At 43.9% G+C, this 16,097-nt stretch overlaps 2 protein-coding genes across 2 annotated transcripts; one reads left to right on the top strand and one right to left on the bottom strand.

Annotated features, from left to right (window-relative positions):
* Window positions 1-1,640: 1,640 nt before the first annotated feature.
* Window positions 1,641-5,361, top strand: LOC125528741 (putative hexosyltransferase MUCI70). Its single transcript, XM_048693181.2, has 8 exons — window positions 1,641-1,921; window positions 2,517-2,610; window positions 2,702-2,751; window positions 3,102-3,457; window positions 3,654-3,865; window positions 4,164-4,420; window positions 4,497-4,675; window positions 4,812-5,361. The coding sequence occupies exons 1-8, from the start codon at window positions 1,750-1,752 to the stop codon at window positions 4,923-4,925; spliced, it is 1,434 nt and encodes a 477-aa protein (XP_048549138.1). The 5' UTR covers window positions 1,641-1,749; the 3' UTR covers window positions 4,926-5,361.
* A 2,126-nt stretch (window positions 5,362-7,487) lies between these two features.
* Window positions 7,488-10,848, bottom strand: LOC125528742 (cullin-3A). The gene is made up of 2 exons (XM_087528598.1): window positions 10,511-10,848; window positions 7,488-9,704 (listed from the first exon to the last, which is right to left on the bottom strand). The coding sequence occupies exons 1-2, from the start codon at window positions 10,678-10,680 to the stop codon at window positions 7,664-7,666; spliced, it is 2,211 nt and encodes a 736-aa protein (XP_087384724.1). The 5' UTR covers window positions 10,681-10,848; the 3' UTR covers window positions 7,488-7,663.
* Window positions 10,849-16,097: the final 5,249 nt, after the last annotated feature.

The raw sequence follows: 16,097 nt of genomic DNA, 5'->3' as shown, positions 1-16,097 counted from the left end.
GGGAATGGTACGATAACTCCTTTTTGGGGCTCCTCTTGGCTTCTTGGACACAAGTTCAAAGACATTGCTCCGCTCATTTACGAGGCTTCCTCCCGGAAGCACTGGAAGATACGGGGGCCCTCAAGGAAAACACGTGGATCCTCAAAATCAGACGAAAACGCGTGGATCCCCAAAATTAGACTAACCGCATCATTTTCCATCGAGCATGTCACACAATTCTTCAACCTTTTGGATGCTACTTCATGAGGTGCCCCTTGATGAGCTTGTTGAGGATGAGATCATATGGAAGCACATAGAATCTGGCCACTACTCTGCGGCCTTTGCTTACAGGGCGCAGTTTTTGGGCTTGGTCCTCTCCCCCATGGACCAAATGGTTTGGATGCCGCTTCACTCTCAGGCTTTGGAGTATGGTTATTTAGAAAAATGTCGCATCTACGACATGGACACGTCTGCATGGCACTTCTTCGACTCTGTTCATGCGTGGTGGGCGAGCACGAGCGTTGTGGGTAGGGCCGGCTCTGGCCCGGGGCAAGAGGGGCGACGGCCTGGGGCCAGACAAACTAGGGGCCCATATCTGCTACGTAAGTAGAGAAAAGAAGGCCCATCTATCAATTATACACGCACGGCAAGGTTCAAGTCTGTAGCAAATACGCACGGAACCTGAAAAAAATTGCAAGCACGCAATGATGCACTGCCGCACACTCGCAGTAGATGTTTTGAGAAGTACAAAAATGAAGGCTTTGTCTCCAATTCGAATAGTCTTTAGAAAAGAGACAAGAATACCTATCAAATATTTGATGCTAATTAAAGTTTATCAGTGTTTATGGCTTTACAATTATTTTATGCACTCATGTATTCAGTCAACTTTTTTCACTATGGGGCCCACTGGTAGTTTGCCCTAGGGCCTCTGGAATCCTAGAGCCGGCCCTGGTTGTGGGCATCGCCGACCGAAAAGCAAAGGCATCGATTATCATGCTGGCATCGTGGGTCATTTGGAATGAGTGTAACGTAAGAGTGTTCAGGCAAAAGAGCGCACCTCCGCAAATTTTGCTCAACATCATTGTCGACGACGCAAACCTTTGGATCAAAGCGAGGGTAAAGAAATTAGGGTCTTTTATTATTGCAAGAATAATTGTCATGTCGTAACATAGGTGTGTATTGTAACAAACTCTTCTTCTTCTTATTCAATATATAAATAAGGCAAATCTTTTGCCTCTTTTTCAAAAATAAATAAATTGTCACGTATTGTAACACCGTGAGATCGGAAAAGAAAAACATCAGGCCAAATCATACCAGAGCATACAGCTTTTCCCAAAAGGAAAATCAGAGCAAGTACTCCCTTTCGTCACAGTTTAGAAAGTACAGTTAAATTTATATGCGTTTCCACAGTAGATAAGGTTTAGGACGCATTGCATTTATTTCTCATAGTTAATTAGTACTCCGATATACTATTTCTATATGCATGCGTAATGTGAATACTATTTTTTAGCCCATCTCACAACCAATAAATAACCACCTAGGTTTCAGAGGATTTCTAAACACGCCTTCTAAACTGTGACGGAGGAAGTAGTTACATGCACATTATCGTATCCGAAAATATCTGTTGACGAGAAATCGGGCGCGCTGTCGCGCCCCCCAAAATAGGGAGAAACAGGGCGGAAGACACGGGAACAGCCGCAAGAGAAACGCGCAGGGAGGGGATTTCGCCGCCGCTCGCGACCCACCGGAGCGAGCGCCGCGCTGGGGCATATGGCGGAGCACCGCCTGCCGACAACCGGCCCGCCCCCCGCGGCCGGGCCCCGCCGCCATTCCCGACGGCCGCGGCGCCGTTGCCGCCTGCTCCTCCCCCCGACCTTCGCCCTGGCGCTCCTCTCCCTCGCCTACCTCTCCTTCTCCTCCCACGCCAGCCTCCCCTTCCACAGTAAGCTCTCCTCCCGCCACCCTGCACAAGTGCGGTTTGCTGCAATGTAGGCGAACAGACCGCGATTGATAATTCACGGGATCATTGTTCTCTATAATTTGCCATTGCGGGGAAGCAATTAGACAATCTGATGGCATGGGCAGCATCAGAGTTTTGGATATACACTCGGATTCGTCAAGGCGTAGATGTACGAGCTGTTTTAGCTTGCAAAACGATCTTATATTATGGGCCGGAGGGAGTACTAAATATTTGTATCATGTCTAGCTCTTAAGGTTGCGGTCAAGTCAGTAGAAGTGTGGTGAAATTCAGTGCTACATGGTGTACTTAATTGTACGAAATAAATTGCAACTGGCTCCACCTCTTTGTGTTGTCACTTACCAGGTTATGAAATTATCCATTGTCATCATGTGATTTAAGTGCGGCAAAATTGAGTAATTCAGTTAAGAAAAACAAAATTGTGTAATGAGGAATTTTACTGCTGAACCCCGCTATCTAGAATCTTCGTGTAACTCAGATACTTGTTGGAGTGACACAGGCATTTTTGGTTAACAATATTTCCAAACTTCTCACAAATCGACAATGTTCTGCTATGCAGCGATACACCAAGGTCCGGCCAACAGGGAGAATGTTGGAAAGGGAATGGATAAGAGAGACAAACGCAATACCACTGTCAAGGAAAATATCTCTATGTAAGTGCACATTTACCATTTTCCATATGTCAATATGTACTTGTGTATATGCGCATACCTTCGGGTATCATCAGATTTGCCTTTATGTCAGGACTATAGACAAGTCAGAACCCTTCATCAAAGGAAGAAAGAAAAAGCATTGTAAGAGATACTCTGGACTCTACTCTCTAAACGTTGAGTTCCTACAACATTGTCATTTTAAACCTTTGTAAGATAAATCTGTTATCCAATTTTTATCTTGGATGTACTCAGTTGGAACAAACATGTTGATAAGATCTCATGGTTCTACATTCAAAATATCTACTCTCATATTTTCTACCTTGATTAATGCTGTTCATAGCTCAAACTTGACACAAAGCCTGACACTAGGCATTTCCTAACCTATTTATTTGCTAAATGGAACCATGTAAATGATATTAATTTTTGCATGTTTCTCGGTTCTATATTAGTTACTTTTGTTGTCAACTTACATACATAATGTAATATTGCAGATGGGCCCTGTGAAATTGAGTTTTTGCCGTCGGTTGACAATCTTGTGGAGCCTGCTGACTACAGCAATTTTACACAGTTCTTGTTGAAGTATATCTTGAATGAGGGACATTTGATTGGTAATGGATTTTTTGAACCATTGTTTGCTGGGCACCAGAGTCTTCGGGAAAGAGAGGAAACATATTATGCAAAAAACCAAAGTCTTCACTGTGGTTTTGTAGATGGTCCAGAGGGTTACCCCAGTAGTGGATTTGATTTGGATGAACATGACAGGGCTTATATGGCTACCTGCCGTGTGGTGGTGTCATCATGCATTTTTGGAGGCTCTGATTACTTAAGGAGACCAACTAAAAGCAGAGTAATGTTCTTGTTCCTTTTTTGTGCATGCATTCTTAACAAGTACCATGTTTTTCAGATGCAAAATGGCAAGTCACCATCATTTCCTCCTTGGCAATCTCTTTGTGTTTTTTCAATCTCATGGTGATTGCATGCTTTTCTCTCTTTATTACACTGTTTCAGAAACATTATCATTTACCAGTTTAAAAATCTCACAGATTGGCTCATACTCTAAGAAGAATGTGTGCTTCATCATGTTCCTGGATGAGCTAACGTTGACAACCCTTTCCTCTGAAGGACACGTCCCTGATGAAAATGGATCCATTGGTCTTTGGAGAATTGTTGTAGTTAAGAATTTACCCTACAAAGATATGCGGAGAGCAGGAAAGGTGCCAAAACTTCTGGCTCACCGACTCTTCCCATCTGCCTTGTAAGTTTTTTGCTGATGTATTTGTCCATAATATCTAGTTGCATGGAGATTCTGTATAGTACTCTATACTCCTTGCAGAATAAAATTATATAAATTCTAAAGCACGCGGAGTTAGTTCGTTACTACTTATTAGCTGGTTGATTGCTGATGTATGTCATCTCATCAACTACTAATGTAGTTTAGGATCTTAGTTTTTATTAGCTTTCTTTTAACTGGCACATATATGTATTTTCCTATACATATTACCACTACATGCATTTTCTTCTCCATGGCTAACATAACACATTTTACCTGTTAGGTACTCCATCTGGTTGGATAGCAAATTGCGTCTTCATGCTGATCCAATGCTTATCATTGAGTATTTCTTATGGAGAAAGAAAGCAGAGTACGCCATTTCAGTGCACTATGATCGCACCTGTGTCTGGGAGGAGGTGCTTCAGAACAAGCGCTTAAACAAGTACAATCACACTGCTATCGATGAGCAATTTTACTTTTATCAGTCTGACGGCCTTGTGAAGTTTAATGCCTCTGGCCACGATCCTGTTCTACCGAGTTGTAAGTAGCATTTACTTATGTTTGATAAATTCTCCTATGAGTAAATGAGTTGATCGAGTGTATAACAATTTTGCAGATGTGCCCGAAGGATCTTTCATCGTGCGTGCCCATACACCAATGTCTAATTTATTTTCATGCCTTTGGTTCAATGAGGTCAACCGTTTCACTTCACGTGATCAATTGAGTTTTACATACACTTACTTGAAGCTCAGGAGAATGAACGCTGGAAGATATTTTCAACTAAATATGTTTAAGGTAATAAATGTCCTGATATGCTGTATTTTATCTTAGTTAATACGTACTTGATAATAATTACTGTCAATGGTAGTTCATTCCTACACAGGGTACATAGAATCTTAATATGGTTCTTTTCATCTTATTGTTAAAACAGGACTGTGAAAGAAGAGCAGTAGCTAAACTGTTCCATCACCGAACTAATGGATCTACAGATCCACCCCCAACAAACCTTCGTACGGATAAAAATCATTCATCGATGCCAAGCTAAGACTGCCATTGACGAACTAGAAGCTAAACTCCTTTAATGGAAGATCTCGATGCTAGCAGACAGGAAGCGGGCCGCCGCCTGCATCCCTACATGGAATTCTTTTTCGCTGCTGCCTCCTGGTTTCCACAGTTTCCAGACGCGGGAGAAATCTTACAGAGCAGCACTGTATTCTGCTGCGATCAGAGGAGCAGAAAACGGGCAGTTTCAGGTTCCAACCATGCAGGCTTTTACTCGCAAAGTCGTTGGTGGAAGAAATACATATCGGGGAAAATACCCTTTGGAACATGGTGGTAATTACACCTGATAAATGATTTTATTTTTAAAAAATTCAGAAAAAGTCAAAACGTTCCAAAACTTCTTCCCAACAAATTTGAGCTGTCGTTTCTGTCGTACCAAAATATTCTGTAATGAAATATTCTCTGACAAAAATGACAAATTGCCCTGGACATATAGCATGAACAGTATCTCGTATATAGCGACAAATTTGTTTTTTTTACGTCCACAACAACATGAAAGTCATTTCTTCACGAAAGATTTTATACAAGGCAACAATAAATCTCCTTTATTTGCAAAATGTTTCAGATTTTTTGAATTTCTTACAAATTATTATTTTTCTTAAAAAAAGGGTGTAATTACATCCAAGAGCGAAACGTTCACTTCCGCAGGATAATGTTGTGAATTTCAACTCACTGATGTTCTGATAGTCATTGCTCAGTCAAAGAACGGGAGTATGAGTAGGAGAGCAGGTATCATTTTCAGTGTACGAAGAGATAATTCCTGGAGATTCCTTATTTTTAGTACGACGGAAGTTGTATCTTCTTCTTTTTAATCAATGTATGTAGTCTCTCCGTCCCGCCTTTTTTGATACTATGCTAGTGTTAAAAAACGTCTTACATTTTAAAACGGAGGAAGTACTTTCTAATTTTTGGATCAGTGATTGTTGGTCGTATTCAACAGGAAAAAATCATGCGCCAATTGCAAACCTTTTAACAAGTATAATATTGCACTGGTTTTCCATTTTATGTAAGCGCCTCAGCTCCACGAAAGGTAGCATTTGGATGTGGGAAACGTTTCTCCTCAGCCAGCTGATCCACGAAAAACATCAAGTGCTCGCACTGCCATTGGATGGGCATCAATCGCACACACTGCTCTTTCAAAGCACCCGCGCTCAGCATATCCTTATCCACACATAAGATGACAGCTTTGCCCATGCGTAAGACATGACAAGATTTTGTATTCATGGGTAATGGACCCCATAAAATAATACTGTATATGTGTAGGACATGAGTATGAAATTTTGGTCATGGGCAACTCAATGAATATCCAGAAAAAAATTAATAAATAAAAATAACTCCTATTGAAATGTGGGGTCAACAGTTCAACACCCACTCCTATGGCCAAACCCGATCCCTTATTCCAATAAATAAAAAGAGAGAGGGATGGCTAGAGGAGAGGGGCAATCACACGGCGGGCATCAGACGATTTGCGGCCCGGCCGATCTTTGCCAAAGATCAGTCGGATGGGCAGTACATTCTGTTATTCTAAACAAACTTGGAAGCAACAGTAACCAATTTTAGTGTTAAAATGCTAGCGCAATGAAACAAGCAGCGAATGTAAACGTTGATAGTGTCTGGCGTTCTTCACATGCATCAGAACCGACAAGGAAACACAACATCCAAAAAAAGAGAAAGAAAACACAACATCCAATATCCAAGAAGAGAGAAAAGAAATTCGGAATGAACCTAACGTAAATGCATCATGGATTGGGTAAAATCCCCATTTCAGCCGATCAATAACATAAATGCATCATGGATTGGGTACAAAAAACGATGTACATGGCATTGTGCATATGAAACTGAATTCCAGAAGAAGCAGAGAGCAATAATATTTTCTGAACCAATTATGCATAGCCTATGTAATATGAAACTGATTACTACCCAGATTCAACATAGCTTATGTAATCTCTTTCAGATTCAGCCTGCATTTCCCGTTCCAGTACCAGTTCAATGTAGATGGCATTGTGCATATGAAACTGAATCCAGAACTTGGCCTTTTTTTCATTTCGTTTTGGAAGAAAAATCACAGCCTGATGCAGTTCTTTATGGTTCAGAACATTAACCGCGACACAACTGGGAAATGTTTAGAGAAGAATCCAGACACACTGTTTATCTTCAACAATTTGGCAAAAAGATTCCACATCATTAAGCTGGGGATGAATCTTGACAGAGGCAGAACAGAAGCGTGCACACACTCATGTGTGTGCATCTTAGCGTGCAGGAGCATACACAATTTGCATTCAGGTCCGTCAAAGTTACATGTACAATACAAATACTAGATGCAGAATTGCAGATACTTTAAGAAACTAGCAGATCTTCTAGGTGAAATGGCTGGTGGAACAAAGAATAGGGCCTCCTTGATTCAAATGATTTTTTATAGGAAACACGGCATCCAAGAGAAGAGAAGGAGAATGCAACATCCAATATCCAAGAAAAGAGAAGAGAAGGAAATTCTGAATGAACAAGTGTGCATAACATAAATGCTTGGCTAGTAGACCTGTTGCAGTGATTGGGTAAAGTCTCCATTTCAATCCGTTGATAACCAAATTCAACAACTGCTATGATTTCAGTGGACAGTGCCCAACAAATAAAACTGAACTCAAGCACAAGGGGAAATGTTTACAGGAATACAAGGAAGCCACCTGCTCATGAAATATCTCTTAACATTCACATGCTGGCTTTTTATGCAAGATAGCGGTATAATTTTCTATCTGCTTTGTCCCTCTCTAAGAATTCGCGCTCGATCAGAGATTCTATGCGTTTCTTTATGATAACAGGGTTCGGCAAGAACCGTGCTTGCAATTGCTTGGTAACCTCAGATACAATACTGTTATGATCCAAGACCCTCCTAGATTTCATGATCCTGACGATGGCAGCCTCAATCTGAGGTTTCCTGTCCTCCTCAACTCGCTGGCGGGTCTCCTGCTTCTCTGGCTCAGATTCCTTTGCTGCCACCACGGTCCCGATCTTCACCTTAACAAGCTTGCTTGTGAACTTGTCATTGAAGTAGAATGTGTCATCCTCTGATATGTCCTTGCTCATGGGCTCTTTACGGAGAACATTCTTCCCCTTGACACAAGCAAGAGACTGGAGACATCTCTTTAGGTCTGTGGAAGGTATCTCAGTAGCTTGCTCGATGTCTTTGTAGCTAAGTCCATCAGAGGTGTTAAACAACATCAGAACACACATCTGGTAAGTGGATACATTCAGCTCATGCTTCTGGCTTTTCCCAAACGTGGCCTTTATATCAGCTGTTCCCATATTTGTTTGCCATGTTAACCTCCGCCCACTGTGAGTTCCAAGATAATATCCACGGAATTTCTCACATACTGCAAGGATTTCAGGTGGAAGGCTGCAGGGAGGGCTGGGTTGTGTTGGCCAAGAGCCAGTTGTGAGGATGTGGACATCAAGTGTAGGGCCATCACCAAGTTCTTCGGATTTCTTGGCATAGAAATCCTGCATGGTGTCCTGAGATGTCTTCATGTCAGTGAACATGCCCTCTAATTTGGAGGTGAACTGGTACCCACATTCCGTCTTGAGTTTGACTATCATACTCCTCTCAGCATCATCAGAAACAGTTTTGCCAGACAGAAGCCTTTTTGCCAAATGCTGCTTATAGTACTTCTCAAACACATCCTTCTCCTGAAGGTACCGAAACAGCATCATGACTTTGTCCAGTATACCCTCCACATCCTCTTCTGTTGCCCCTTTCAGTCCTTTCCGGAGTTTGTCATCAACATACAGTGATATGAATTCAGGTGACCTGTTGTTTAAGTTGATGAAGAACTCAAAGGATGAATTCAGAGCATTTTGGAAGGTTTTATCATTGCCAAAAGCAACATTGATGATCTTATCATGCTTATCCTTCTCATTTAACAAGCACTGAACAAATTCCACTGGGTCTTTCAATCTCTCCGGATCTGTCACCAAGTGCTTCCCTGTTTCCCTCAGGTATGAAGTCATCATATCTCTGATTGTTGATAGACCATCAGGAACCCTTCGGAATAAGGTGTACATCCTACCCAAATCTTCATATTTGTCATCTATAAGCATGTTAACAAGGCCAGAGTTTTCCATGTGGACCAATCTATGCATGTGATTGGCTATCATCTCTTTCTCCACCACGCTAGTTATCTTTGCCTCACTGCCAGCATCCAAGTAGTGTGAGACACGCTCCATTTCCTCATTGAGCCGCCTCTCAGCCTTCTTAAGGTAGTTACCACAATCACAACACTCGATGAACTCTTGAGATTCCCCACTGTAGAAGCTAGCGGAAACTTCCAAAAATGGTTTCTCAAAATCATCTTGGTACACAGCAGGACCAAGATCCATTAACATCTTTGTAATGCTCCTCATCAGGCCTCTATTGATCACTTCACCCATTCTTTCTCTGTGAATAAGGTCTAGAAGGGTGTCAAGCAGCCGACCATGGATCATTGGGTAGTGAATTATATGATCCCTCCACAAATTCAGACCAAGCTCATGAACAGGTGTCCTATGGGATGTTGGGACATAAGTCCGATCCATGTACATTAGAATATCCCGGATCATCTGCAATGCCTTGTTGTGATCCATCCACTTCGCATTCAGCTCTTCCAAAAACAAACCACCCTGTGCAGCCTCTATTGATTTTGATATTTCCTTCAATCGCCATGTCATAGTGCTCTCAAGGCCATTATAGAGCTTCTCGCCATACTTGTGAAGCACCATGTTGTAGGCACTCCTGCACATGGAAAATGAATTCACAAATTAGAGTAAGGCGACAACACAATAGCCCTTAGTAGGTTTTATACTAGATCCCCCCCCCCCCCCCTGCACCCTGTGCTCTTGCAGAATAGTAATTTACTACCAACTATCCAAATTCGGCGACATGAGAGTTCAACAAGCACTATGACTCAACGTTTATATGACAAGCAATTATCAATCATATGAATATCTGCATACAAATATCTATCAACTGCTAACAATATGCTGATCCAATCTGCCTTGCGGCTTGCTGATCCATCAGAGACAGCAAAGACTGATACAGACAGAAACATGTCTGCCCTATTTTATGTTCCGGGGAAGAACAAAAAATGAAAGACTAGAAAACCATGTTTTAAATGGAACGCCCATAGCCGAAACGGTGGAGAGTAAATTTGCCTTGAAATTCCTAGTTAAGAAGAGCTTTGTTACTTGACTGCTCACCTAGTGGAGCATAGCATCAACAGTTAACTAAGGTCTTCGGCCACAAAAGAAGCTAATTATTCCCGTAACATTGGTAGGACAACAAACACTGGAACGAAATCCTCTCTGATAGATCGCTTCCTGAGTATACTGCACAGGATACGAACATCCAGCCTTTTTCTTCACACGATACTATCACGCGCCAGTTCGAATTGCACACACGATCTGCCCTGGAACCGCATTTCCTCGGAATTCACGCGGGCAGAGACGGATGCACATCATCTAACCAAGCGGGAGCGAGAGCGAGCGCCGGCAAGATCAATCAGGCTAGCTTAGGGCGGGCAAGGGGGGTTGGGGGCCGACCTGTAGAGCTCCTCGAAGGAGAGGCCGCTGGCGTTGTGGTTGTAGATCTCGTGGATGGCGTGCTCGAGGACCTTCCATGTCCGCTCCGCGTACTTGGGGTCGAGCTCCACCCGGTGCTTGAACATCTCGATCTTGAAGTTGCGCTTCCTGGGCGGGCCTCCGCCGCTCATCGTCGCCGCCGCCGGTGCGCCCGCTTCGCCGCCGGCGGCTGGCTAGGGTTTTCGGGCCCGCGGGGTGGGTGGACGGGACGGGGGGAGTGGGGGAGCAGAGGCGATGGACGGAGGAAAAGGGGGAAAAGAAAACGAGGGCGTTCCTGCCTCTCTGGCCGTCCCGTGCTGATTCGGGTTTGTTTCCAGGGAGGGACGGTGGGTTATTTCCCCCCCTCGGAAGGAGGGGGATTTTCACTGCAGTGGTCAGTCAGTTATTACAGTCTTACAGACAGTTTGGTAATCCTATACACACCCATGATGAGAAGTGATTTTACCGAATCCACCGAACCCTGACAGCTGCAGGGACAAACTCAAAAGAGGCACGGCTTGTTTTGGCATTCCATTTCCTGAATTTATTTCAAGTTTTCTGGCGCTATTTTTTCAATGGTACGATGTGTTTATCCACTATGATGTATTTATGATCACTTCGTCAGACTTAAAATATGTGGGATACTCGTAGGGATAAACAATATGTGCACGCCTTCATAAGAAGTAAGTGTATGTGCATGTATAAAATTGGCATTTCAGAATGAATTTGGTACCACTAATGAGAACTAATAAGGGCATGATGGCAGTACGATTGCACGCACAAAGAAATGATAAAAATAACGCCTGTCTCCATGGCGCCATGCAATTTTTATTGGAAATATGCCCTAGAGGCAATAATAAAAGGATTATTATTATATTTCCTTGTTCATGATAATTGTTTTTATTCATGCTATAATTGTGTTATCCGGAAATCGTAATACATGTGTGAATAATAGACACCAACATGTCCCTAGTAAGCCTTTAGTTGACTAGCTCGTTGATCAACAGATAGTCATGGTTTCCTGACTATGGACATTGGATGTCATTGATAACGAGATCACATCATTAGAAGAATGATGTGATGAACAAGACCCAATCCTAAACATAGCACAAGATCGTATAGTTCGTTTGCTAGAGTTTTCCAATGTCAAGTATCTTTTCCTTAGACCATGAGATCGTGTAACTCCCGGATACCGTAGGAGTGCTTTGGGTGTACCAAACGTCACAACGTAACTGGGTGACTATAAAGGTATACTACGGGTATCTCCGAAAGTGTCTGTTGGGTTGACACGGATCAAGACTGGGATTTGTCACTCCGTATGACGGAGAGGTATCACTGGGCCCACTCGGTAATGCATCATCATAATGAGCTCAAAGTGACCAAGTGTCTGGTCACGGGATCATGCATTACGGTACGAGTAAAGTGACTTGCCGGTAACGAGATTGAACGAGGTATTGGGATACCGACGATCGGATCTCGGGCAAGTAACATACCGATTGACGAAGGGAATTGTATGCGGGGTTGCTTGAATCCTCGACATCGTGGTTCATCCGATGAGATCATCGAGGAGCATGTGGGAGCCAACATGGGTATCCAGATCCCGCTGTTGGTTATTGGCCGGAGAGTCGTCTCGGTCATGTCTACATGTCTCCCGAACCCGTAGGGTCTACACACTTAAGGTTCGGTGACGCTAGGGTTGTAGGGATATGTATATGCAGTAACCCGAATGTTGTTCGGAGTCCCGGATGAGATCCCGGATGTCACGAGGAGTTCCGGAATGGTCCGGAGGTAAAGAATTATATATAGGAAGTGCTATTTCGGGCATCGGGACAAGTTTCGGGGTCACCGGTATTGTACCGGGACCACCGGAAGGGTTCCGGGGGTCCACCGGGTGGGGCCACCTGCCCCGGGGGGCCACATGGGCTGTAGGGGGTGCGCCTTGGCCTATATGGGCCAAGGGCACCAGCCCCAAGAGGCCCATGCGCCTAGGGTTCAAGGAAGGGAAGAGTCCCAAAGGGGGAAGGCACCTCCTAGGTGCCTTGGGGAGGAGGGATTCCTCCCTTGGCTGCACCCCCCTAGGAGATTGGATCTCCTAGGGCCGGTGCCCCCCCCTTGGACTCCCTATATATAGTGGGGAAAGGAGGGCCTCTCATAACACGCCTTTGGTGCCTCCCTCTCCCTCTCCAACACATCCTCCTCCTCCATAGAGCTTGGCGAAGCCCTGCCGGAGTACTGCAGCTCCATCACCACCACGCCGTCGTGCTGCTGCTGGAGTCATCTTCCTCAACCTCTCCTTCCCCCCTTGCTGGATCAAGAAGAAGGAGACGTTATGCTGACCGTACGTGTGTTGAACACGAAGGTGCCGTTCGTTCGGCGCTAGGATCTCCGGTGATTTGGATCACGTCGAGTACGCCTTCCTCATCCCCGTTCTTTGAACGCTTCCGCGCGTGATCTACAAAGGTATGTAGATGCAATCCAATCACTCGTTGCTAGATGAACTCCTAGATGGATCTTGGTGAAACCGTAGGAAAATTTTTGTTTTCTGCAACGTTCCCCAACAGTGGCATCATGAGCTAGGTCTATGCGTAGTTCTCTTGCACGAGTAGAACACAAATTTGTTGTGGGCGTTGATGTTGTCAACTTTCTTGCCGCTACTAGTCTTATCTTGCTTCAATGGTATTGTGGGATGAAGCGGCCCGGACCAACCTTACACGTACACTTACGTGAGACCGGTTCCACCAACAAACATGCACAAGTTGCATAAGGTGGCTGGCGGGTGTCTGTCTCTCCCACTTTAGTTGGAGCGGATTCGATGAAAAGGGTCCTTATGAAGGATAAATAGAAGTTGACAAATCACGTTGTGGCTTTCACATAGGTAAGAAAACGTTCTTGCTAGAACCCTATTTCAGCCACGTAAAACTTGCAACAACAATTAGAGGACGTCTAACTTGTTTTTGCAGCAAGTGTTCTGTGATGTGATATGGCCAAAGTTGTGATGAATGATGAATGATATATATGTGATGTATGAGATGTTCATGCTATTGTAATATGAATCACGACTTGCATGTCGATGAAGTATGACAACCGGCAGGAGCCATAGGAGTTGTCTTTATTTTTTGTATGACCTGCGTGTCATTGAGAAACGCCATGTAAATTACTTTACTTTATTGCTAAACGCGTTAGCCGTAGTAGTAGAAGTAATAGTTGGCGAGCAACTTCATGGAGACGCGATGATGGAGATCATGGTGTCATGCCGGTGATCATGGAGCCCCAAGATGGAGATCAAAGGAGCTATGCGATATTGGCCATATCATGTCACTATTATTATTTGATTGCATGTGATGTTTATCATGTTTTTGCATCTTGTTTACTTAGAACGACGGTAGTAAATAAGATGATCCCTCATAATAATTTCAAGAAAGTGTTCCCCCTAACTGTGCACCGTTGCGACAGTTCGTTGTTTCGAAGCACCACGTGATGATCGGGTGTTAGATTCCAACGTTCACGTACAACGGGTGTAAGACAGATTTACACATGCAAACACTTAGGTTGACTTGATGAGCCTAGCATGTACAGACATGGCCTCGAAACACAGAAGACCGAAAGGTCGAGCATGAGTCGTATAGAAGATACGATCAACATGAAGATGTTCACCGATGTTGACTAGTCCGTCTCACGTGATGATCGGACACGGCCTAGTTAACTCGGATCATGTTATACTTAGATTACAGGAGGGATGTCTATCTAAGTGGGAGTTCATTGAATAATTTGATTAGATGAACTTAATTATCATGAACTTAGTCTAAAATATTTACAATATGTCTTGTAGATCAAATGGCCAATGTAGTCCTCAACTTCAACGCGTTCCTAGAGAAAACCAAGCTGAAAGACGATGGCAGCAACTACACGGACCGGGTCCGGAACCTGAGGATCATCCTCATAGCTGCCAAGAAAGATTATGTCCTACAAGCACCGCTGGGTGACGCACCTGTTCTCCCTGCAGAACAAGACGTTATGAACGCTTGGCAGGCACGTACCGATGACTACTCCCTCGTTCAGTGCGGCATGCTTTACAGCTTAGAGCCGGGGCTCCAAAAGCGTTTTGAGAGACACGGAGCATATGAGATGTTCGAAGAGCTGAAAATGGTTTTCCAAGCTCATGCCCGGGTCGAGAGATATCAAGTCTCTGACAAGTTCTTCAGCTGTAAGATGGAGGAAAACAGTTCTGTCAGTGAGCACATACTCACTATGTCTGGGTTGCATAACCGCTTGACTCAGCTGGGAGTTAATCTCCCGGATGACACGGTCATTGACAGAATCCTTCAGTCGCTTCCACCGAGCTACAAGAGCTTCGTGATGAACTTCAATATGCAGGGGATGGAAAAGACCATTCCTGAAGTATTTGCAATGCTGAAATCAGCGGAGGTAGAAGTCAAAAAGGAACATCAAGTGTTGATGGTGAATAAAACCACTAAGTTCAAGAAAGGCAAGGGTAAGAAAACCTTCAAGAAAGACGGCAAGGGAGTTGCCGCGCCCGGCAAGCAAGCTGCCGGGAAGAAGCCAAAGAATGGACCCAAGCCCGAGACTGAGTGCTTTTATTGCAAGGAAAGTGGTCACTGGAAGCGGAACTGCCCCAAATACTTAGCGGACAAGAAGGCCGGCAAAACGAAAGGTATATGTGATATACATGTAATTGATGTGTACCTTACCAGTACTCGTAGTAGCTCCTGGGTATTTGATACCGGTGCAGTTGCTCACATTTGTAACTCAAAGCAGGAGCTGCGGAATAAGCGGAGACTGGCGAAGGACGAGGTGGCGATGCGCGTCGGGAATGGTTCCAAGGTCAATGTGATCGCCGTCGGCACGCTACCTCTACATTTACCTTCGGGGTTAGTTTTAAACCTTAATAATTGTTATTTAGTGCCAGCTTTGAGTATGAACATTGTGTCAGGATCTCGTTTAATTCGAGATGGCTACTCATTTAAATCCGAGAATAATGGTTGTTCTATTTATATGAGAGATATGTTTTATGGTCATGCTCCGATTGTGAATGGTTTATTCTTAATGAATCTCGAGCGTAATGCTACACATGTTCATAGTGTGAGTACCAAAAGATGTAATATTGATAATGATAGTCCCACATACTTGTGGCACTGCCGCCTTGATCACATAGGTGTCAAACGCATGAAGAAGCTCCATGCTGATGGACTTTTAGAGTCTCTTGATTACGAATCATTTGACACGTGCGAACCATGCCTCATGGGTAAAATGACCAAGACTCCGTTCTCAGGAACAATGGAGAGAGCAACCAACTTATTGGAAATCATACATACTGATGTGTGCGGTCCAATGAGTGTTGAGGCTCGCGGTGGCTATCGTTATGTTCTCACCCTCACTGATGACTTGAGTAGATATGGGTATGTCTACTTAATGAAACACAAGTATGAGACCTTTGAAAAGTTCAAAGGAATTTCAGAGTGAGGTTGAGAATCAACGTGACAGGAAAATCAAGTTCCTGCGATCAGATCGTGGAGGAGAATACTTGAGTCACGAGTTTGGTACACACTTA

Source organism: Triticum urartu, chromosome 6A (assembly GCF_056163025.1).
Source record: "Triticum urartu cultivar PI428250 chromosome 6A, HENAU_Tu73, whole genome shotgun sequence".
In the NCBI taxonomy this organism is placed as follows: Eukaryota; Viridiplantae; Streptophyta; class Magnoliopsida; order Poales; family Poaceae; genus Triticum; species Triticum urartu.
Note: the sequence above shows the minus strand (reverse complement) of the source record. Positions and strands in the feature narration are given on the sequence as shown.